General features: G+C 31.0%; 2 protein-coding genes across 2 annotated transcripts; both read left to right on the top strand.

Annotated features, from left to right (window-relative positions):
* The first annotated feature begins 5,114 nt into the window (after positions 1-5,114).
* LOC129913346 (dynein axonemal assembly factor 1 homolog) lies at positions 5,115-10,432 on the top strand. The gene is made up of 7 exons (XM_055991966.1): positions 5,115-5,353; positions 5,429-5,799; positions 5,861-5,959; positions 6,025-6,089; positions 6,149-6,234; positions 6,301-8,001; positions 8,071-10,432. Exons 1-7 carry the CDS (start codon positions 5,230-5,232, stop codon positions 10,383-10,385), a joined length of 4,761 nt encoding a protein of 1,586 aa, XP_055847941.1. The 5' UTR covers positions 5,115-5,229; the 3' UTR covers positions 10,386-10,432.
* An 8,109-nt stretch (positions 10,433-18,541) lies between these two features.
* On the top strand, positions 18,542-24,414 carry LOC129913347 (cytosolic 10-formyltetrahydrofolate dehydrogenase). Its single transcript, XM_055991967.1, has 4 exons — positions 18,542-18,812; positions 21,460-23,168; positions 23,229-23,616; positions 23,685-24,414. The coding sequence occupies exons 1-4, from the start codon at positions 18,807-18,809 to the stop codon at positions 24,312-24,314; spliced, it is 2,733 nt and encodes a 910-aa protein (XP_055847942.1). The 5' UTR covers positions 18,542-18,806; the 3' UTR covers positions 24,315-24,414.
* The last annotated feature ends 932 nt before the right edge of the window (positions 24,415-25,346 follow it).

A 25,346-nucleotide genomic window follows, 5' to 3' on the forward strand; every position in this document is an offset into this window, starting at 1 on the left:
AAATTTGTTTTAAAATTTGAAAAAAACTGTGATTTTCGTTTAAAAATTCTTACTGAATTTCCTAGAAACCCATCAAGTGAGATATCAAAAGAAAGATCTCTTCAAGCTCTATTCATCGCTGAAAACCAAAAGTTTCATGGATGTCTGGTTGCTGAGATATTTGTGTTCGAAATATTTATTTTTTTACATTCGGAAGCAGATATTTTCGGATAAAGGTCTCGAAACAAGATTTGGTTTACAGATATGAGCTCACAATGAATATGCCTATATATTTATGTAAAAAAAATTACAAATCTATTTTTTTTAAAGATTTTCCCTTGCCTAAAAATAATGCATTTTCAAAAAAGTTCTCTAAATCCATCAAGTAAAACATCAAAAGAAAGGCCTTATTGAGCTCTATTCATAGCTGCAAACCAAATGTTTGCTGGCACCATTAACGACTTAAATCGTAACTGTTTATTATACCATTTAAAAAAAACAAAACATCCACAGTTTGATTTTTAGACTTTTTTACAGTTTGAAAAGCTCTAATCTTACATATATCAAATACAACAACCTGTTTCCAACTAAACAAAAACCAAGTACACGAACCTTCACTATTTTCTATTGTGAATCGGTCACATTTCATACATCAACCTCTATTAAAATACAAAAACATATTTTTTTATTTTTTTTTTTTCAGATTCAAATTCCAAGAGAAATACCATCCCCAACTTGCTGCAGCCACTAAAGCTGAACTAGCTGAAAAGTTACTAGCTTTTGGTGGTTTACTTTTGTATCCATTCGACTCATATTTGACTATCAATGAAGAACTTCAAAATCTAAATGATCTATTAGTTTACAAATATGGCAATGGTACTTATCCAACACGAAGTATAATTCGTCGTTTGGCACCAAAATGTGAGGATTTAGTAAAACGTTGTGTCTTGAAAGGTCAAAATTTAAATTGTAAAGAAGTTTTCTTTATGAGAACAACAACATCTGGAGTTTGTTGTTTATTTAACTATCGACGAATAAGTTATACTGATGATAGGTTGGATTGATTTAATTTTTCAGAAGAACTTTTAACGTTTTTAATATTTTTTTTTTTTTAATAGAGAAATTCATGAGATTGATGTAAAAGCTATGAATAAAAGTACTAAAATCCACTTTGACTCTTCAGGATTTCTATCTTCGTTGCAATTGGTTCTTCAAGATGATCCAGATGATTATACTTTGAAAGAATATCCATCTGATGTGTTTAGGGTAGGTTTTTAAGTATACCCTCTTTATACTAACGATACCTTTTTTTTAATAGGTCCTCCTGTTCTATCCGGAGAACTATCCCGATACTGAGATTGGAAGTGTTATCAGAACCTTAATTGGTTATAACGAAGAGACCGAAATATCAATTCAACCGGAAATTCTAGAAGGTTCTGATCGAATGAAACAATTTTCCTCAAAAATGAGGCATTGTTATTTCTTGGAAGAGGGTCAACAGTTGCTGAAACAGTATAATATAGGACCCTTTTTTCTAGACCCTGACTTAATAACTTCAACTTCATTTCAGAAAATATTACTCGTTCAGTGAGTGCATTTTAAACTGCCGAACTTTAAGCATCGTCAATCATTGTGGCTGTGTTGTGCCAGTGTTGCCAGGTTTCATTGAAGGTGTACCGTATTGCGTGCTAATAGATCTGCCTTGTATAGCTCTTTGGAAGTCCATTTGGTGGCAATGGAATGCATTTGACTATGTCTCGGAGAAAAGACAACCTCAACCGACTTTGGAGCTTTGTAATCATTGTCTGCCAAGTTGTGATATTGTGAGTTATGAGGCGAATGTTAACTCAAGACCGCTAAATCTTCCACCAAATGGGGAGAACTATTCAGCTGGTATATTGTAAGTATAGATATTTCGAAAACCTCTGAAATTGTAGATTTAAATACTATTTTCTCAAGAAATGGATTTTCACCATTAAAACCAATAACGGCGATAAGATTTTTCTATCAATCAGCTTTTTCACAAGTCAAGACTCATGATATTAGCGGAGATTGGGTTGTACTTTTGGGTATCATTTATGCTATATAGAAAAAATTTAGAGACATTTATTAAAGAAATGATTAATTTTTTAAGGTCGCTATGGTGGAATCTGTTCTGTCATGTATGGATTTAGCATTGTGGCCCTAATTGAACTAATTTACTTTGCAACTGGAAAATGGTTTGTACTATGGTGGAAAGCTATTGTTCAGTGCTACAGAAATCGTCAGTTAAGAAATGTTGAAAGTGCAAAACATCAAGACCTCTATTGGGATGAATTGAAGCCGAAAAGAGCATTTGCGATGAGAGAACTTAATGATTTTTAGAAAAAAATTAACACGCTTTTACTCTTTGAAGAATTAAAAATAATCAGATAAAAAAAATTATTCAAATCACTACACTATTTACTTTCTTGCACGTTGATCATATCAAATTGTGTGGCTTTATATTTGTTTTGCAGTTTACTCTAAATAAAAATAAAGAAAACACACAAAAAAAATTGCCTTTTTTTTATTTTCTAATTTTTAAATGTGACTTTTAAAATGGTTTCGTAAGAAGACTTCGTGCTTATTGTGCACTTAAGAAAAATGAGTTAAAACTCTTAACAACTCCTGTGTATGTTTTCCTTGTTAGCAAGAATGGAAGAGATCTAAAATTTTCTGGAGAGTCCAAACGTCTTAAGTGAAATGCAGGTATTTTATGACATTGATAGTCTTGAAAGCTTTGTCAATTTCTCGCAGCGATAAAATTCTAAAATATTAAACTGGAGGTAAATGTTTTTGTCGTAATGATATTCATGTTTATACACAGAGAAAAATAGACCACATAAAATAGGACAAAAACAATAAGATTTCTCTATGGTTTTCATCCAAGAAGGAAACCTTATTAAAACAATCGGGTTTTCCGTATTGTTTTAAAATCTGCAAAAAAATAAAAAAAAACGATGACCAGGCTGGGAATCGAACTGGAGACTTCAAATCATTAGTCGCCCACCTTACCACCTGAACCAACCTGCCATGAAAATATTGATCGCGATTTTTGTTCTAGTGCTAAGTTGCAAAAAAAATCAACTTTTCAGTCAAATTTTAATAAGATTTTCTCTATAAAAATAATAAGAAATCTCCTTAAAAAAACCTTATTAATCGTTGATTTTAATAAGATTTCCTTATGAAATGTATGGACGGTAAAACAATATGGCAATCTGTTAGTTTTTAGCGGGTCATATTTTTCTCTGTGTATTCGTTAAAATTAGATAGTTCAACTTGAGTTCTCAAAATTTAGTTGGAGTTTCCCATTACCCAATCTTTTACTTGTCTCTTCCCAGACTTACCTAATTTTTCATAAATTGAAAATTTAATATAATTTTTCGGGATTTTAAATTTTTCGGATTTGGCTTTCACGATTTAAGATTTTCGGTATTGCGAGTTTTCGGGAGGGATTAGTTTTTATAAAAAAAAAATCATCTACATAGTTTACTTATACTCGCAGTAGAAAATACTGTACGGTTTTGGAATGACTATGTACCTACGAAGACTTGTTCATTTAAATATAAAACGCCGAATTTTAAGACTTTTTTATACATGTTTGATAAATGTAGGTATATGAAAATAAAAAAAAAATAGAAAAAAACAAAAAATTCGTTCTTCAAAAGAAAAATATATTTTAATTTCTTTAATAAAGACGCATTTTTAGAAAACAAAAATTCAAAATCCTTAAAACCGTTTTTAAATAAAATACACGACTCTTATCTGAAAGCTTTCAATGAAGAAAAAATTAAGGAAAGATATAATTTAATTTTAAGCATTTCTGATAACGTTAAGAAAATCTGTTTTTATACGAGTAATTGATGAAACACCGCTTTTACTGGTTTTTATCACAAAACAAAGTATGCCACCCGATTTCAACATAAAAAGAAATTTTTAGAAAATTTTTTTTTTTTTGGAAAATCGTAAGAGCCGTTTAAAAAAAAATTTATATACAGGTATAAACATTTTCTAACATTTTTCAAAAAAAAGTTGGTTGAGGAAATAATTAATTCACACTTAAAAACGAAATTTCGAAATGTTTCACAAATAGGTTTTTGGAAAATTGATAAAAAAAAAATTAAATATTTTTAAAATATCTAAAAATTTGTTTTTTGAATATTTTCTAAAATTTTAATATTAGATACGGTTAACGGTTAATTTTGGTTGAAATCGGTTAATTAGTGTGCGAGATATTCAAAAACCAAAAAAAACTGTTCTGTTGGCAGATACCGTTAAAGTTAATAAAACTACAAAGTTTGAATAAAATCGATCCAGTACTCCAGTAATTTAGGCTGTAGCTCGAAGTCGAGGTACATACAGACAGACAAAATTGCAGGACCCAATTTTTTTGCACTCTCCATCATCGTAATGTCATGTCTGATTGTTATTTCGAGTTCGATTTTATTTTACGAATCCTAAACTTGCCCTATATTATAGTAGGTACCTACCTATATCGCAAGTAAAAAGCTAGGTAATTTTTTATTACGTAACTAAAAAAAACCAAAATTTCAAAAAAATTCAATGCCCCGTTTTCGAAAATTTGATTTTTCAAAAAAATTACAATTTTTTTTGTTTTAACCAAAAATTATTTTTTTCAAAATTTTATTTTTGGCTTATATTGAATGAATGCCCCTAAATCTAGATTTTGGGCATACATACATATATTTTAAAAATAAAATATGCAGCTTTACTATGTTCGAAAATCCCTACAAAACGTACTTGGACTAAAGAAAAGTATTTTTTTAAAGTTAGTTTTTGTAACACAGTGTATGTAATTAGCAATGGCATTCTAGTTCACTTTCAACAAAACGTTGAACAATTCAGTGAATCAAGTTCCGCGATCTCATATATTATAAGTTCATAAGAAGTATACGTAAGCCCATTTCTCATTTTAACCATATTTCATATGCAATCTATCTTTAAATCCGCCCATTGGTGAATTTTTCTCACAAATTTACCTACTTCAGTAGAGAGTTATCATTCTAAAAATTTTCACTCTAAACAATTGGTTCAATAAGGACATAACATTAACATAAAACTCAATTCCTTCACTTAGCAACAACTGAATTAAAATCACAATTTCGTTTAATCGATAAGGAACAATTTGTTATTCATTCAATTTTCATTCAAACAATCTAAACTTTTTTCTATAAAGAAATTAATTTCAACAAATAAAAATAAAATAAAATGAGTAATTCAGAAATCCTTGGACTCCATCGAATTACAAAGAAACACTTGAAAGAATTGTGCAAAAAACACAAACTTTATCAAACTCCTCATCTAAATGACCAACTTTATTTACATTTTCAAGGTAATTCTCGTTGTGATTCTTCAATTAGTATATTCTTTTCCTGACAATGTTATTTTTTTCTTACAACAAAATAAGGCTTCCAATTTATAGAAAACCTTGAAGAATACACAGGACTTAAATGTCTTTGGTTGGAAAGTAATGCTATTTCAGAAATTCAAGGTCTTGATTTTCAAACAGAACTAAAATGTTTATTTCTGCAAAATAATCTAATTAAAAAAATCGAAAATCTTCAATGCTGTACTGCACTGGATACTTTGAATCTTTCATCTAATCATATAACAAAAATTGAAAATTGCGGAAGTGATATTTTACCAGAATTGTCAACATTAAATTTATCACGGAATTACTTGAGAAATAGTGATGGAATTCGGGAATTGGTCAATTGCAAGAATTTATGGTCTTTGGATTTGTCACATAATCGAATTGATGATATTTTGGTAGTTAAGGTAAAGAAAAAGCTCCAGAAATGGACAGAATTCCACGTAATGATAATTTCCATATTTTTAGATTTTTGCTAATATGCCAGAGTTAAGAGTACTGGTCCTACAAGGCAATCCTGTGGTTAGCAAAGTTCCTCAATACAGAAAGACTTTGATTTTAGAATGTGTAAGTTTTTGACTAAAGACATTGTGTTGAAAATACGTTATATTTACACTTTTAAACATTTTTAGAAGAACTTGACTTACTTAGATAGTCGCCCAATATTTCCAAAAGACCGAGCTTGTGCTGAAGCATGGTAAGTTTGTTTGAAGAAAACTTCTAATCTTGAATTGGGTAATCGATATTTTCCTTAAGGAAACGAGGTGGATACGAAGAAGAACGGAAAGAACACGATAGATGGAACCGAATGGATCGCAAGAAAATTCGAGATAGCGTCAATGGTACCATTTTTATTACTTGTAAACAGCTTTCTTATTGATACTCAGACTGATACTGATATTTTACAGCTACATTACGTCTCCGACAAAACCTTGGTGCTGGAGATGTACAATTGCTAGAATCATCCGATGAAGAAGATGAGACAAAGAAGCTACGTAAAATTCCAGAACAAGGAGATTTGGAAATAACAGGAGTTATCAAAAATGATAGTGACTCATCTGAAAGTTCTTCTTTAACTATTTTTGATGATTTGTGCCAAGAAAAAATCAAACAATCGAACGACACTGATACTGAGAAATCTAATATTATAGAAATGATTGAGAATATTGAAGAGTTGGAAGATAAACTAACAAACGAACAATGTGATTTACAAAGCAGCAGTGCAGAAATTGTTTCTAATGAAGAAAGTAAAAACCTCGAAGTAAATAAAACGGACATTGAAGAATCAACACTCCCAGAATTTGAAAAAGATGAAAAATCTAGTGTCGAAAAGAAAGAAAGTAATATTTCTCAAAATGAAGATATATCGATTCAAGTTAGCAAAGAAAACGATGAGTCGTGCTTATCTTTGTCAAACACGGACTTTTTAGAAGGAAATGAAACAACAAAAAGTTTTGATTCAACATCTTCTGAAAGTTCTTCTGCATCTTCACCTGAATCGACTTCATCTTCGTCTGAGTCAGAATTTGAATTAACTGAATGTGATAATAAGTATGGTGAAGAATATATCACATCCAATTTAATTGAAGATCAAGAGCTTCTTCAAATCCAAGCTAATAACAAAAATGAATCATCCTTAGATATGCCTTCCTTAGAAGGATACGAATCAAAGAAAATACATTCCTTTGAAGAATACAAAAGTACCAAAGTAGTAGAGTTAGAAACTGAAGATTTAACAATACAAGAGTTCGAAGAAATCGAAGTAAAAGATAAGCTTCTTCATAACAAAGAATCTAGTTTTGAAATGGAAAAAAATAATATATCTCAAAGTGAAGATCATGAGATTCTTCAAGAATCGATTCAAGTCAGTGAAGGAAACGATTCGTCGTTCTTGTCTCTATCAAATACTGACTTTTCAGAAGAAAATGAAGAAAATGAAACAACAAAAAGTCTTGATTCTTCATCTTCTTCTGAAAGTTCTTCTACAACTTCCTCTGACTCCACTTCATCTTCTTGTGAGTCAGAATTTGAATTTACAGAACGTGATAACAAGAACTTTGAAGAACACATCATAGCCAATTTAAAGGATAATCTTCAAATCCAAGCTGATAACAAAAGTGAATCAGCAAAAGACCAAACTCTAATTCCTGTTGATAAAGTACAGTTTTTCTCAACTCATAACTTATCAGAAGAAAATAAATCAAGTGATACTTCTTCTAACATTGAATCATCTGGAGAATCATCTTCTGATCCGGCATCTGAATTTTCTTTTGCAAATAATTCATCTTCAAATAGTGAGAATTTCAGTAAAGCAAATATCTCAGGAGACATTTCTGTTGGATCAAACAAAGCTGTTACTTTTCTCAGAGGAGAAGGTAACATAGAAAATGTACAAGACCTAAATCGCAATAGTAAAGAAGAGTGTAAAACTTCTTCCTATGAAGCTGAAAAACATGAAGATCAAACTGATTTTGATATTTTCAAGAATTCATTGGTTATGGAAGCTTTCCTTTCTTCCTCTGAGTCGACTCTTCTTAACAGTAGGCCAAACGTTAAAGAAGATATTGAAGATAATGAAGATTACGAACATAATCCAGTGGAAAAAACAGGTGAGCATAAAAATCCTTTCAGAGTTTTTGATCTTCATGAAGTATACAAATCAAATTCACTATTTCTAGAATCTGACATATTTGACGAGGTAGACGAGAATTCTTCAATTAATTTTAAAGAAGATTTGGAAAATTTAGATGAATACGAAAATCAAACGGAAACAAAACCAGTCGATATAAATTCTTCTGAGCCCTTGGATGACACCGAGGAAAAATTAAGAAATATCTTTGCAATGATTCAATCAGATGAAAACTTAAACAAAACTGCTGAAAGTTTTGAAGATCAAAGCAAAGATCAGGGACTATCTGATGGCAAAAAACTTTTCAGCTGGCCTTCTTTACCAAACAATCACAATACTGATATATTTCCAATTAGAGAATCGAATGAAGATCAATTTCTTAGAGGAAGACGCATAGATTCTATTTGGCAAGACAGAGATTTTGAAGATACAATCGCTTCAACGTGGCTTGAAAGTTTCTTGAGTACCGAAAATAAAGTTGAACATTTACCAAGTGAAGAAGATCACATTGAAGATTTAGTTGACAGTGAGAGTACTATGGCTCTGTACGATTCTACTGAAGATACTATCGCTTCTGACTGGTTAGAGCACTATCTATGTGAACATGATTCAGATCGACTCTTAGATGAAATTATTGAAGAGTATGATGATTACAAAGCTTTGGAGGAATCGAAAAATTTAATTCATGATACAAATGAAAATTCAGGACATAGTCAAATAATTGAAGAAGTTATATTAAGTGATCTTCAAATCTGTACTAATAAACAAGTTTACGAAAACAGAGAAGATGCAAAAGAAAATTTAGAAGAAATAGAAACTGTTGATAATTTCGTTGAATCAAACGAAAATATATCTTCGATTCAGCAAGCTGAAGATTCAAACCTCCAGACATTTGAAGCTGATTCAGTATCAGAAAGAAGTGTAGGAAAAGAAATAAGGATCAATGAAATATCTAGCAACAGTACTGAAGAAAGTGAAGAAAAGTTAAATGATGTTCAATCTTCGAGTTGGTGGGCAACGAAATTATCAGCTGCTCGTAATGAAGTTTTAAGAACACCTAAAGTAAAATCTGAAGATGTTGAATATGTAAAAGAAGCTTCATCAACAAATGAAGAACATCAACATTTCTGCAAAGAAGAAGAACAGGTTTCTGAAACACTACACTTTGGAGAAGATGTTTCAAATTTTCTTGAAAGCCTTTTGGTGAAGACAATTAATTGTGAAAAAGAAGGAGAACCAACATTTTTGAACCAATCAAAAGAAGATGTTCGAAAAAATAGTGAAGAACAAGGAGAACTTGCTTCAATTATGTCAGAAGAGAAAATTTCTATCAAAATAGATAAATTAGAAAGTGAAGATACAATTTCTTTATCAATTTCTGAATCATCTCTAGAACCCTCCAATACTTCCTCAACTCTCCGTGAAGTTATCACAACATTCAATGAAGTTGTCGAAAGCATACATTCCCAAAAGCATAAAAAGTCTCAACTTCTTCAAGAATTCATTGCTAATCCATTGACGAAAACCTTTTCGGCTCAAACTGGTGACGAAATCAATCGTCAAATTGATAAACTTAAGGATCAAAAAAAGGAAGAACTTTTAAATTTAATAGATTGTGTTTACGCCCAAAGGGAAAAATACGATGATACTCTGGAAGTAGTCAATGGACGTTTGATGGTTGTCAAACGGTCAACAGGTGCTTTGGAAGAATTACAACCTCCGCCATCATCATCATCATCATCATCACAACGACCAGGATCCACAAAGTACATCAACTGTGGTGTAAGTACCACTCAAATAAGCTGCTGCAACGAAGACCATGATGATGATGATGTTGATGATTGTAGGACAGCAGTATTGTCTGAGGATAACGATAACGATGATGATGAAGATGATGAGGATGACATCGAGCAGCATGCAAGTGATACTAAAATAAAAAGTATACTCTACTCCTGCTCGTCAGAGGACGTGAATTGTGCAAATGAGTCAGTTTCATTTTCATCGTTGGCAGGTTCGTCAACACAAATCGAGAAGGAGGAGGAACAGGGTGATAACTATCATCATTCGGATGATAGTGACTCCCAACAGAGTGCAAAATCAGAAATCGATTCTGAGGTTTCGCCAAAATCCTGCAAATGGCTGGGAAAGGAAGGAACATCATCATCAGTATCAATACCAGCAGCTGCAGCTGATTATTATAACCTATCAAACAATGTAGTAAGCGAAGGAGGAGCACACAGCACAAGGAGTGAATTCCAAGTGGAGTTGGCTGATTCGATTCAATCATTTATGGACTTTGGAGAGCCGGCTACTGCCCTAGAGGATATTGCATTGATTTTTGAAAACTCTAAGGCAGAAGAATAGAGAGAATTTTAGTTTATTTAATTTATTTATTTTTGTTTGTTTCTTTGATTTTATTGGTTATTGAAAATATAATATTTGAATTTTAATAATTTTTGGTTTTCTATTAGTATATTTGTATTTTGAAATAATTCGAGAGAGATACAATATTGAAAAGTTATATACATTTGAAAGGAAGATACAAAGTGTAAAACCTCACAAAGAAAATGTTTATCAAGCTGTTGGTCCTGAAAACTTGATAACATATTTATGTAGTATTTACTTAAATTAAGTATTATTTAATATTTTGACTGATAATTGGGTTTTTGGGACTTATTACAGAATTTACTCCCCTATATCAAGTCTCTAAATTCTTGCAGACTTAACAGACTTGTTAACAAAGTAAATAATATGAGAGTCCTTTTTCAAGTTACATTACAGTAATGTGTGCTGATTATAGTTTTTTCTTGTCCAAGGCTAAAAAACTTCTATTTGTAAGAAAGATTCGTAAGAAACTTCTTCAAACAACATAAGAACCAACACGAGCTTCACACAAGAATGTCTCAATCAAAATCCTCGCATACCATTTTTATAAAACTTAATTTTCAACAGTTTCATGCTCAGCTTTTTTTCGCACAACATTTAAAAGCCCTTTCTTGTTAAGGTACAATTTCAAACAATGTATGTACTACAAAAGAAAGCTCATCTCTCATCATCATTTTTTCAAATACCTCTCCTAGATCCGATATATGCATACACAGGAACATATGAATACACATATAGAATATCTACGTATGATGGTGATGTATTAATAAGATATAAATACAATTTTCAAAAGATGCTTTCAAAAGTATTGAAGCACACATACCTCATTTCTTAACAATATGACGATGTGATAAAACAACTATTCGCATATTTTATTCCTAACAAAACTTTACTTCTCTGTCTGAATTCTTTATGAAAGTAAAGAAGAAGCCCAAAAGATCTAAACTGGAATGAAGTTATGTACATTTATTTATTTATTTATTTTTTTTTTTTCAAACATAAAGGGATGAACGCTAACCTTTTATTTGGCAAAGCAGCTGCTCACTGGCAAAATAGGAGTGACCATATTTTGTTGTTAAGCTAAATTAAAATGTGTCTAATACTTTAAAAACATTTTATAAAAAAAAGTATGTCTTGTTCAATACATATTAATAATAATAATATACGGATGTGCATGTGTTTATGCTAAGTAATAAAAATAAATTTTAATACAAGGCTACTAAAAAGCTTCTAAAATAAAAATAAAGTTAAAATCGGTTTAGTTTATTTATTTATTTAAGTTAACATACTATTACCCGAAAACTAATTAAAACCAATTAAGACTAAGCATATAGTTGTTTAACAAGAAGAAAGATGTTCATACTTTATGAATAGTAGAAACTAAATTTTTAACTTAAAGTAAATCATAAATTCTAACCTTAAAAAAAAAAGTATAAATGGTCACCATACTGGTATTCTTTTGAAGCTATTTTCTTCTTTTTTTTTATTATTTCGAATACTAAAGGGTAAAATCACGATTCGTAAAATTTTCGATTGAAGAAATCAAATTTAATTTAGGCTTCAAAACGCTGTTATATAGGTAGGTTCTCGTAACTTCTTAGAGCTGGTTGCTCAAACAAAACTAAAGAATTAAAGTTGTAAATAAAATATAATGTGACAATTTACATTGAGAATTTACAAAGACCCGTTCCAGCAAATGGGCCTTAAAGTATTTGTTTTTTTTTTTTTTTCATAAAAAAGTCTAAAATTTATGATCAAGTACGTACGACCGAATGGTGCATCTTAATTTCAATGTTTAAAAAATTCAAGTCCAATTAGCAGTTGATATACAAAAAAAAGGTCGTTCAGTGCACGATCAAACATAAGGACGAGCAGTACCTATATTAGAAAAGCAATGAATTGAACATTTTTGTTACCGAGGTTTTAAATTTCTATTAAAGTCTAAAAAAAAAAATTTACAATTCAATATGGTATAAAAAAAATTGCTTAAAATTATTTGTGAATAAGTTGTATTTATAACTTTGTAGTGAAATATTGTTTCTTTTTATCATAATATATGGTTGCACTAGTACAAAAATTAAAAGAACAAAAACAATTGTGATATTTTTGGTTATTTTTGGTAACGTTTATTTCAGCCAAAAATTATCATATTTAAATAAAATAAAAAGCATGTGAAAGTTTTTTTCTTCTTGCTTAAAGATTTTTTTCTGAATGCAGTATTTGTTCAGTTCAGATATATCACGAGACAAGTACTTTTAAAGAATACAAAATTTTCATTGATAAAACTGGTATGCAAAACTGTGAATCACTTACGTTCTTAAATTGATAAAAAAAACATGAAGATTCGGTTAAAATAGTACAAAAATCAAACCAATGAACTGATCTGAGAGTAAAATTTTAAATATTTTTACCTACTAAAAAATAATCCAATAGATACGATGAATATTTTTTCTCAAACAACAAGTTAAACATAAGCTCAAAACTTTTTCAAAAATGAGACGCGAACAAATTTGGATTTGTGGTTTTATTTGTCATGCAAATAAAGATTTCAGAGTGTTTGGGAAAAGGGCACCCTATAAAAAGCTAAGTGCAATTTAAAACTGCTAAATTGAACTCCGGGAATATTATATGAATTAAAAAGTTCACCTCTCTGCACCGCTGGGCTTTGCTCCTTCATGACATGTGGTACCAAAGCTATTGTTTTTAACGATTGCCCAAAAAACTGACCAGACACAAACTTGAAAAAATCTAGCTGTTTCGTATTTACTATTTAGGTAAATATCGCTAAAAACTTAAATATGTCAAGGTCTTACATAATTTAAATAATTCAAATTCAAATATTCAAACCTAATCAATCATGTGATAAGTTATTAAATCACCTAGTCATCTTGTTTTCAATTTTATTTAGAATCCCCGACAGCCCAAAAAACTTTTTATTTTTATTCATAAACAAATAAATCGATCAAAAAGCACAAAATTCTGAACAAGGGTCACAACACCCAACTGAACAAAACTGGTATTTTTCCAGATCTACAAAAATAAAATCACAAAAAAAGTCTCATTAAATGATAATACATTTTTTTATAATCAAATAAAAATAGTCAATAAAAAAACACAAATTATTTATTCAAAAATCCAGATTTAACCAGATATTAGAAATTTGTCTGCTGATTTAATATTCAGTTTATTTAAATAAGTCGTCGCATCTGTGTGATATATTTATGCCATGGAAACAAATTTATTTTATTTTTGTGAATTAAAAATTTGCACAAGTTTTGAATATATGACAAATGTATTTTGGTTCCAAAGCACACCCACCAATCAAGAGAACTTGTGATCAACCAACCTATTTTTTTAGACGAATGTTACCTACATAATCTCTGGTCTTAAATAACACTCTGGAAAAAAGTGTTTATTTGCTGATAACTGATAACAAAGCAAACTGGTTAACCATAATCATTCTTGCCTCAAAACCGCTCTAAACCAGTTTCACCGACCGCAAAATCTGTTGTTTCTTTTTTTATTAACAAAAAAACATAAAAATAGCAAAATATTGACTTCTAATCTGTTCTTGAGTTCAATGGGTATTATCAAAATTGGATCGTTTGAAAACCAACCGAAACCGGTTTGAGTGCTTTGTGTTTTCGAAATAGCCCTTATCATCTCCAATAGTTCAGAATGTGAGCAGACGGATTTCATTGTTACTTTTTTTGTAAACAGTTTTTTTGATAAGAGAATTATGAAAACATCAACCACGTGCCTTTTGTCTGCCAGAGGGTTTGTCATACAAAAATGTCAAAACCGAAAAAAATATAATACAAGGTTCTTTTACCATACCAGATGGTTATTTTTCATTGATAAGTCAGGTGTTTTGGGACAGTTCATAAAAACTGAAGAGCTTCTTGGGGTAATTTACCAATTCCTTTTTTTATTTTGTGAAATGGACCTTTTTCGAATATTCACCAAACAGAAAAATTCCCAGGTTCCGACGTATTGACACCATAAAAATGATAACTTTTGACCTTGCTCTGACTTGGTAGCAGGATTAATCCAGAAATTGTTTATGAACAAAATAGCAATAGGAAATTAAAATTTAAGATCAGCGCTAGTAAGTTCTGGGTGGTGGATGAGTGTTCCAAAATAAATATGAAAACAACGAAAAATGAGGGCCAAGAGGTCATATATGTTTGAATTATTGAATTTCTTTTGCAAAACAAAATTATATGCAGCTATTTCGATGCATAGAAACACACAAAATGTTCTAACAGGAATGACTCACAAATTTAAACTAGCTATTTGAATATTTCCTTGGCATTCATTGTACGCAACTGATATGGATGACGAGAGTAAAAAAAAGTTTTTACGATTAAATTACAAGTTGGTAGTTGAGGCATGAAATGAATTTTGAATAAAATTTTATAAGGTTCATCTAAGTTTTAACCAAATAACAATAACTTCATCAAATCTCTAGAAAACAACTTGGAATAACTGGGATACTATTTTTCTCCCAAATTAAAAAAAGGTAATTTTAAGACAAAATGTATAACAGTTTGTACAGTACAAAGATGACTTTTGTAATTATTCCAAGTAGGTATTTGCCTACCTTTCTAAAAAAAAACACCTCTTTCCTGATGACATTTGAAGAACAATAGGACTTTCGTTGAGTAAGTGAGGTGAATTCCCATAAAATATGAAGCTTGAAGCTCTCTAGTAGTGGAGTAACTAAAGCTCAAAAATTGGCAATATTAGGGAACACGGCCGAACAGCTTAGATTTTGATGATCTTTTTTTCAAACGTCGGTAATTAAAAATACTTTAAAGTCTATAGATTAAAAATTGCTGGTGTTGCCGTTTTGATTTTTTAAATTTAATTGAAGATTTTTGTGAACAAAAACAAATTTTTTTCAAAAGTTTTTCTTAAATTTCTTAAATTAATTGATGCCAAAAGATTGTCTAGGAAATTCAAGGAAAAAAAATATATGGCAGTGAGGGACAATCTTCCATAGTTCAAGCGATAGATGCAATTTTCTTATTAATTGACTTCGAACACAAAAAAAAAATATTTGGACACAACGGCAACACCTACAATATTCAAATATACATTTTTTAAAAGCTAGAAGCTCAGTCATATATGTAAAATTAAAATTAAGTTAATTGAATGAACGGCTTTTGAAAGAATGGTAATTGAACTCAGATTTTTGAAAAAAAAAATTATTGAACAAATTTTAACATGTCGTTTTTTAAACTTGGTCGTTATATAAAATGCATTTATTTTCAAATTTTTTTGGTCGCATTTATTATGATTTAAAATTATAAAAGAAAATGTCAATATGTATTATGTATTTAAAAAGTATTTCATTTTCGAAGAACTTTTTTTAATAAAAGTTTTGAAAAAAAATGTAACTTGTTTTTTTTTTAAAGTTCAACATCTAAACATAAAATTATTTTTTATTCATTTAATAACCCTTACTGTTGAAAGTTAAATAGCAAAAATTTAAAGTTCCTATTTACCACAGTCTTTGAGAAAATTAATTATTTCAATGCAAAAATTCAGTTTTAATAAAAAAAAACCATTGAAATTGAAGTAATTTTTCATTTTTTTTTTCAAAAGTGTGATATATTTTACCTTTTTTGCTTCGAAATTCAACTGATAATATTTATGGACAAAAATTTTTTTTTAAATAAATTCATATTTTATTAGAAAAAGTTTGGGAAAAAGTCATTTTTAATTTTTTTAATAATTTTTTTTTTTAGTTCTGAGTTTGAGGACCATTTTTTCAAAAACTCTTAATTAAATTTAGTGGATTTAAATTTAAGATAAGCTTCTGGCTTTTTAAAAATGTATTTTAAAATATTGTAGGTGTTGCCGTTGTTTTCAAAATATTTTTTTTTGTTTGAGGTCAGAATGTTAGAAAATTGCATTTATCGCTTAAACGATGGAAGATTGTCCCTTACTGCCTTTTATATATTTTCCTTAAATTACCTAGAGAATCTTTTGCTATCATTTGTTGTATGAAATTTAAGCAAAAAAAAATGGTTTTGTTAAAAAAAAAAATAATTTTAATTTTAAACAACAATACGGCAAAACCGGCAATTTTTAATCTATAGACTTTAAAGTATTTTTAATTACCTACGTTTGAAAAAAAAAAAAATCGTCAAAATCAGAGCGGTTCGGCCGGGTTCCCTAATAATTTGCTTTAGTTACTCTACTATAGTCTAGAGGCAAAACAATTTGTTTTAAGTTTTTCTTTATTGCACAGCGGCTCTGCAGATACTTTTCACTCGAAACAATAACCTCAAAATAATAATAATAAACATAAAAAAAAAAGAAAACGATTGAAAAACTAAAAACCTGACTTCACCTCTAAAAAGAATGAAAAAAATAATTATTTTGGACTACAGGTCAAAAACAAAACATCAAATTGAAAAAAATAATTATTCTGATTTAAAATTGTTATCTAATGGATTCCTGTATAAATTTTGGTGAGATCCTGTGAATCGTTTATTAATTTTGAAGAGAAATAATGAACAAGGGAATAAATTTATCTTGATTTAAAACGTTAAAAAATTTTTCGAAACATAAGGTCATTATGGAGCTTGATATCATTTTTGAACTCGATAAAGACCCAACAAAAACCTCTAAAATTGTCAAATATTTTTTTCGGAAATCAACACAAGGTCCTAACCGAAATCTGATTGAGAATCTATTTCAAATTTTAAAGAAGTTGTCTGGGCATACTGAAAATCAAAAATTCAACAGTTCTGAGCTTTTGGATTGTTTTAAGCTGGAATACGAATAATTTATTTCTTCACAATTTAATAGATATGTCGACCTGTCGAGCCATTGTTAGAAGTGATAAAAATGAATTCAAGCGAACTAAATATTTATATTGCAAAAAAACCTCATTCTAAATGGACAGGATTGGTGAATCCCAAACAATAACTGTTCGCTACACTTTTACTTTTTTTTATAATGGTTGTCAAATAAATGGTAGTTAATTAAACAACGATTTGATTTATGCACACAACTTACATTTTTAAAGAAGACAAATTTTTGCACTGTAAGCATATTGCATAAGCTTGGATCTTAAAATTTAAAGAAAATCCAAAAAATGTTGTACGAGGTCGGAGCTACTGTAGCCCTTGAAAGCCGCTTGGTAGACGACCATTCGACCATGAAAAATTGAGAGAAACTGATCCAAAAAGGAGAATAATTCTGCATCTCAGCTCAAACACTCAAAACATCCAATGGGTCTTAGAGCCCAACCTAATGACTTTTTCCGGTTTCCAAAAATCGGGGACAACATTTTTCATTCAAAAACATGTTTCAGAACTATCATCTTTGGATGATGCACACGTGCATAGCTCTCAATTTGTTTCTTACCATTTCCGAAAATTTTAAGACAGCCTAGGTATTTTCTTATTTTTTTTTAAATTTAAAGTAGTCAGGTTTTAGTTTTTGAACTTATTTTTATTTTTTATTGAAACACTTACGCTTTCAAAACTGAGTTTGGTCACTTGGAAATAATTTTTCTCCACTCATTCGACTTGCTAAAATGGACAGTATTGATAATAACTTTACTAAACAATATTAAAATTAATTTAATTTGAACAGCAACACAACACTTATCTAAATGAAGAAATAATTTATTCACCTACTAACTAATTTTGCCCAAGAACTCTCACAAACATTTCTCCTACAAAAAAAATATATATCACACGCTTGGTCAACTAATTCTGTCTATTTTTAAAACAACTTTACTGATTTTTCAATGCCATTATACCACACTTATATTTTGTTTTTTGTTTATCTTTTTTGTAAGCCGGCTTGAATCATCAAATTTAATATTATTATAGGTAAAGTACCTACTTTACTACCTTTTTTGATACTAAATTATATTATATCAAGTGTTCTATAAGCAGCTCTTAATAGGTATACATTTATGAAAAAAAAAGTACAAACAAATTTAATTCTGATAACAGAATATCAGAGACTGATTGCCACATAATCACCACACCAAAAAAAAAAACTCATAATAATTCCAAACGGTTATCAGTTGTATACTTTTCTGATGGCATTAACTTCTCCCCCCTTAAATAGTAAAAAACGAATAAATAGAAGGCACCGTTCGGTGTTGAAGCATAATCTATCTAACGTGCTCCAAAGTCAGATTGACTAAATCTATCTAAAAATTGAGTGAAGTGAAAGAAAATAAAAAAATAAACATTTAAAATACCTACAAAATATTGCATAAGACTTAAAAAATCTATCATAAAAGTGTTGCAGTGTGTGATATTAAACAAAACAAACATACAAAAAAAAAACTAATTTATTCAATCGATTTTGTATCTGTGATTATAAAAAAAACTATCTAAACATCATCATCATCATCAATACATAATGACAGTTAGTATCCAATCTTGTTTTTTGTGTTGTATCTTGTGTGTTTATTTTTTTTTTCTTTCTTTGATTTAATTGCTCCTCAATAGACTTTTTATTAAGCTTGGTTAGGAAGTCCATGTTTAATTTGATGGTTAGTTTGTATATAATTTATGGAAAATCAGAAATCAAGTTTTTCCCATATCTCTCTACATCGATTTATTAAGTGCATCGACAGATGGTAATTTGTCAGGCAAATTGCTTTTGAAAAGAAAATATGATGAAAATTGATTGCACAATTTCAAAACGTATAGAGAAAGACATGTTAAATTTTTGATGAGTTTTGGACAATGTTTCGACGAATAAATATTCATTTTTATTTTGAAAATTAAAACTTTGTTTATTTTTATTTCTTTTTTTATTTTTAAAATTGAAAAAAAAACCTCAATGTTATTCAAAAATATTTGAAATTTGAAAAATTAGGTCTGTTTAATGAAAACAATCTAGGACAGAACAGACCAGGGCAGCACAAGTTTGTAAATACTGTCAGAACAAGAAAGAACAGAAAAGTTCAACTTCGTATTTAACAAGATTGACAGTTGTCTAGATCAGTTGCAAAATTTTAAATGATTTACTACCATTTTTAATATTCCCGTAATTTTTTTTTTGTTATTAATCGAAAATTCTAAAGAAAATCACTTTTTAAAATCTTATTTTCTCTTATTTTTATCACAATCAAACTAACAGATAACAATTGACACTTTTCACTCACTTACTCTACCCCAAAAAGAATAGGAGCAGAAAAACTTGAACTTTTCTGTGCTAAACAACTTCATGAAACATAAAATGACAGAATGTAGAACAAGTTGGGTCGGGAGTTTTTTCATGAAACACAAAAACTTGTACTTTTCGGATCTTTTCTGTTCGGATCAGATTCATTAAACAGACCTGTTGTAAGGTTTTTTTTTGCAACAAGATATTTTTTAAAACTTCAGTGATTTCTTGCATCAAATTTTATACTTAAACAGCTGCATATTCAAAGATTTAAAAGTCTTGCATCATAAATTAAATAACTTGTTTTCACATTGTTCGTTGCTGCAATCAATGAATTCAAGGTTGATAACTTCTACACTTGGAAGTTTTTAAAACCTTTTCTTTTAAATATCAAATTGAAGAATTCTAAAAGTAAAAACCTTTAACTTGTAGAATGCCTTCTAGCTGCTTGCAATTTAATAATCATACAGGAAATTTTGAGGTTAATGGTTTCAAATTTTTAGTATAATATTATCTACTGATTTATGTTTCTATAATCTAACACATTTATTATTGTCACAGGTCAGTTATTTTGTTCGCAAATTATACTAAAAAATGAGAATAACTAACAAAAGAAAAAAAAATTGCAAGTTTGGTTTTGGTCATACGAATTTATGAGAATCAACAAGAACAAATATTTTTGTTCTTTAAACATATTTCTTTAAGAAGTTTTAATTTCTTTAATATTATTCTCACCTTCCCACTTTCTTGTTCTTTCAACCTGAATTTTTAAGAAACAAGTAATATTTTTATATTCTTCTATCTCATAATTTATATAAAGAAAGGTTAAAAAATGCTGAAAATAATTCGTTGTTCAATTATAAATATTTAAAAATTCACACCAAATAGGTGCACTAAAATGGCCAAATTTATGTCACAGGTCAGTTATTTCGTATTCAAATTAATCAAACAAATGAGAATAAACAACAAAAGAAAACGAAAATTCTGTTTTGTTGGTTTTGTATTGGTCACACGAATTCATGAGAATCAACTAGAACGAACATTCTGGTTTTCAAACATAATTCTTACAGAAATTTTTATATCTTTAAATCAATTCTCATCTTCTCATTATCTTGTTCTTTGAACAAAATTCTTTTTTTACTTTTTATATCTCATAAAAGAAAGGAGCAAAATGATGAAAAGAATTAGTCGCTTAATTACAAATAATTAAAAATTCGCACCAAATTATTGCAATTAAAGGGTGAAATTTAAAAAAAAAATCGCCATTGATTTTTGATTCTATGATCTAACATAATTTTATTATTGTCAAAGGTCAGTTTTTCGTATGCAAATCATACTTAAAAATTAGAATGAATAACAAAAGAAATCGAAAAGTCGGGTTTATTTTATTCTTGTTTTGGTCATACGAATTTATGAGAAGCAACAAGAATAAACATTCTTGTTCTTTAAACATAATTTTTTTAGAAACCGTTAGCACTTTTTTTATTCGTGTATCTTATAATTACAAAAGGAAAGCAACAAAAAAATGCTGACAGAACTCGTGGTTCAATTTCAAAACAAAAATTCTCTCTAAATCGGTGCACTGCAAAAAATTCCAAAAATTCCGCTACTGATATTTTATGCTATGATCTAAAAAAATTTTTATTGTCAGAGGTCAGTTATTTCGTATTTAAATGCCAAAAATGAGTATAAACAACAAAAGTTTTGTTAATTTTATTTTGGTCATACGATCTTATGAGAATCAACAAGAACGAACATTTTTGTTCTTTTAGCATAACTCTTTATTTCATTATTTAGTTTTCTTTCTTCTTATTTTTACACCTAGTTCTTTAAGAAATTTTAATTTTTTTTAAATTAAGTTTTACTTCTCACTTTTTAACTTTCTATTTTCTTATTCCAGCAACCATTGCGTCTTGCCATAATCGGACAGAGCAACTTTGCTGCTGATGTCTTAGAACTTTTGCTCGAAAAGAGTTTCACTATTGCCGGAGTGTTTACCATTCCCGACAAGGGAAGTCGTGAAGATATTCTCGCTAGCACAGCTAAGCGTCATGATATTCCCGTTTTTAAATTTCCATCATGGCGTCGGAAAGGAATTGCCATTCCCGAAGTATTGGAGAAATACAAATCGATTGGAGCAACTTTGAATGTCCTGCCATATTGTTCCCAATTCATACCGATGGAAGTGATTGAAGGTGCAGAATTGGGAAGTATTTGCTACCATCCATCGGTATTGCCTCGTCATCGGGGTGCCAGTGCTATATCTTGGACTATGATTGAAGGTGATGATATAGCTGGATTTTCAATCTTCTGGGCTGATGATGGTTTGGATACTGGTCCACTTCTACTGACTAAACAATGTCCCTTGGAATCAACAGACACTTTGGATACAATTTACAAAAGATTCTTGTATCCTGAGGGAGTGAAATCTATGGGAGAAGCTGTTGAAATGGTTGCCAAAGGAACTGCCCCAAAAATTCCACAAACTGAAATTGGTGCAACTTATGACCCAGCGATGTTTAGGGAAGAAAATCAAATAATCAATTTGAATCAATCGGGAATGAGAATTTTCAATTTTATCCGAGGTCTTGATTCGGTGCCGGGAGCATTGGCAATTGTTGAAAATGAAGATGGAACTGAGGAGAAAATTCGTCTCTTCGGGGCTCACATTTATTCGGCGGGACCAGTAAAAGGTCGATCGATAGTTTTGAAGGGCTTGAAAAAGTCAGCTTATATCCATGACGATGGTCTGTTAATTCAAGGAACTGATGGAACCTTTGTAAATATCAGAAGAGTCAAGAAAGGATCAAAAATGATTGCAGCCAGTGACTTGTTCAATCAGTCACAAGGTCAACAAATCGACGATCTCACTGAGGAAGAATTGGGAAAGAAGGAAGTTATCCGAGGAATTTGGAATTCCATTCTAAAAATTCCCATTGAAGGTGATGTTGATTTTTTTGCCTCTGGAGCTGGATCAATGGATGTTGTGCGATTGGTTGAAGAATGCAAAGATGCATTGGATATTCCTCTCGAGAATGAAGCAGTTTTTATGGCTCCCGTTTTTGATGAATTCTTCTTAGAAATTGTTAAGGCTCTTCGTCAAGGAAGTTTAGGCTCCAATATGAAGGTTTACTTTGATGGATTTGTTATGCATGCCAATAAGAAAGAAATCCCAGTTCCAACACAACTTTTCATCAATGGAAAATTCATCGATGCTGAAGGTCGACAGACCTGTGAAATTGTCAACCCAACTAATGCCGAGGAGCTTTGCAAAGTTGCATGTGCTTCAGTAAATGATGTTGATCTAGCAGTTCAAGCTGCTCACAAGGCATTTAATGGCTCATGGAAGCAAATTTCTGCCAGACAACGAGGACAACTTATGATGAAATTGGCCGACCTGATGGAACAGCACAAAGAAGAGCTGGCTACGATAGAGGCTGTGGATTCAGGAGCTGTATACACATTGGCCTTGAAAACTCACGTGGGAATGTCAATAGATGCTTGGAGATATTTCGCCGGTTGGTGTGATAAGATCTTAGGCAGCACAATTCCAGTTAATCCCGCAAGACCAAATAATGTTTTGACCTTTACCAAAAAGGAACCAATTGGGTAAGTTTTGAAAAGTTTTTTTCCACGGTGAATTTCTCTAACTATCAATTGGCATTTTAGTGTCTGTGGCTTGGTTACACCATGGAATTACCCTCTAATGATGCTTTCATGGAAAATGGCTGCTTGCATTGCTGCCGGAAACACTTGCATCATTAAACCAGCACAAGTTTGCCCTTTGACAGCTTTGAAATTCGCCGAACTCTCAGTAAAGGCTGGTTTCCCACCAGGCGTTATCAATGTCGTTCCCGGATTGGGTTCGGTCGCTGGACAAGCTCTAGCCGACCATCCTTTGGTTAGAAAATTAGGCTTTACAGGATCCACACCTATTGGCAAGACTATCATGAAGTCTTGTGCTGCTTCGAACCTGAAGAAATGCTCTCTGGAACTTGGTGGAAAAAGTCCGTTGGTAATTTTTGCCGATTGTGATCTTGATAAAGCTGTGAAACATGTAAGTTTTAATATAACTTTTTACCAAAAAAAATTGTAAGCTTATAAGTTCTGTTTTTCGTTTTCCAGGGTATGTCATCGGTATTTTTCAATAAAGGTGAAAACTGCATAGCAGCTGGAAGACTCTTCGTTGAAGACACAATTCACGATGAATTCATACGAAGAGTGGTTAAAGACCTTCGCACAATGACTATCGGCGATCCATTGAACCGTTCCACAGCTCACGGTCCACAAAACCACAGAGCACACTTTGAGAAACTTATCGAATTCGCTAAGCGAGGTGTGGCTGAAGGTGCAACTCTCGTCTATGGAGGCAAACCAGTACCAAATACCAAAGGTTTCTTCTTCCAGCCAACCGTTTTCACAAATGTCGAAGACAACATGTTCATTGCTAAAGAAGAATCCTTCGGGCCGATTATGATTGTGTCGAAATTCAATGGATCTGATATTGATTCAGTGATGAAACGGGCCAATAACACCGAATATGGTTTAGCATCGGGAGTGTTTACACGAGATATTGCGAAAGCACTGGCATTTGCAGATCGTGTTGAAGCTGGTACCGTTTTTGTAAATGTTTACAACAAGACTGATGTAGCTGCACCATTTGGTGGTTTCAAACAAAGTGGTTTCGGCAAGGACCTGGGACAGGACGCTCTCAACGAATACCTGAAGACAAAGTGTGTGACGATAGAATACTAAGGAAGGTATTATATCCTTCCGGAATCTCATAGCCTGTAATTAATTTATTTTTAAAGAAATAAAATCCTAGCATAAGCTCTTTTCTATTAAAAAAAAAATACTTTATTTTTTTTTCTTACAACTCTTGGCAAGGAAAAGGAGATATAGAAAAAAGTGTATCCTTGCAAAAATATAGTAAAGTGGGTCAATACGATTGTAATCCAGTTTGGCGGACATTTGTGATGTTTTCTCTTCTTCATTCTTTTTCTTTTCTTTTATTTGTATTTTTGCGCTGGCACCGAAAATGACTATTTCGCCTTGGGTGGATGTCGAATGCAATGGGAAGAGAAATAGAGAGAATGTGAATAAAGTACACCCGCACCATGAATGCGGCGAGGAATGGGAATCAACAAAAAGACATGAGTTTTTGTCAGGCTTTGTGAGTGTGTACTCTACACACGCAGAAAGGATATGAATAATTGTTTAGTCATCCTCCTGTGGCTGCGGCGCGACACAGTGGAACTGAATATTTGGGCCAACGGCAAAACATCCAGCTCGTTCGTTCGTTACCATGCCATATATTCCCAACAACATCAGGCAGGCAGAGGATTCCTTGCGTAATAGATCCGGATTTTAGGTTGTTGTCGTATAAGTCGGGTAAAGATGGTTTATCTTTGAGATTTTGTTTATGTAGTCGATTTGGCAATAACTTGGAAGGCATGAGTCGGAGTCGGCTTTGGAGGCCATATTTGATGGAGGCAAGGCAGTGAAGTAATGTATTGGGTGGTGGGTTGAGTTGGGGGATGATATGGTAAAGGAACAAATAGGCAGGCTAGTAGTTGTTGGTGCTGATTATAGAATAAACAACAATCATTGCCAAGTAAAGGTTGGAAGTAAATGTTGGGGATGCAAGAGAGCACCTTGATGTTTATTACATGAAGTTACCTATCTATACTTTTACAGACACATTATGGCTGATTCATACAGAAAGTTAAGGGGTGGAAATTATTTTCTTTATTTTCTTTTTTTTTTTTTGTTTGTCAGGCCTTTGGG

This window comes from Episyrphus balteatus, chromosome 3, assembly GCF_945859705.1.
Source record: "Episyrphus balteatus chromosome 3, idEpiBalt1.1, whole genome shotgun sequence".
In the NCBI taxonomy this organism is placed as follows: Eukaryota; Metazoa; Arthropoda; class Insecta; order Diptera; family Syrphidae; genus Episyrphus; species Episyrphus balteatus.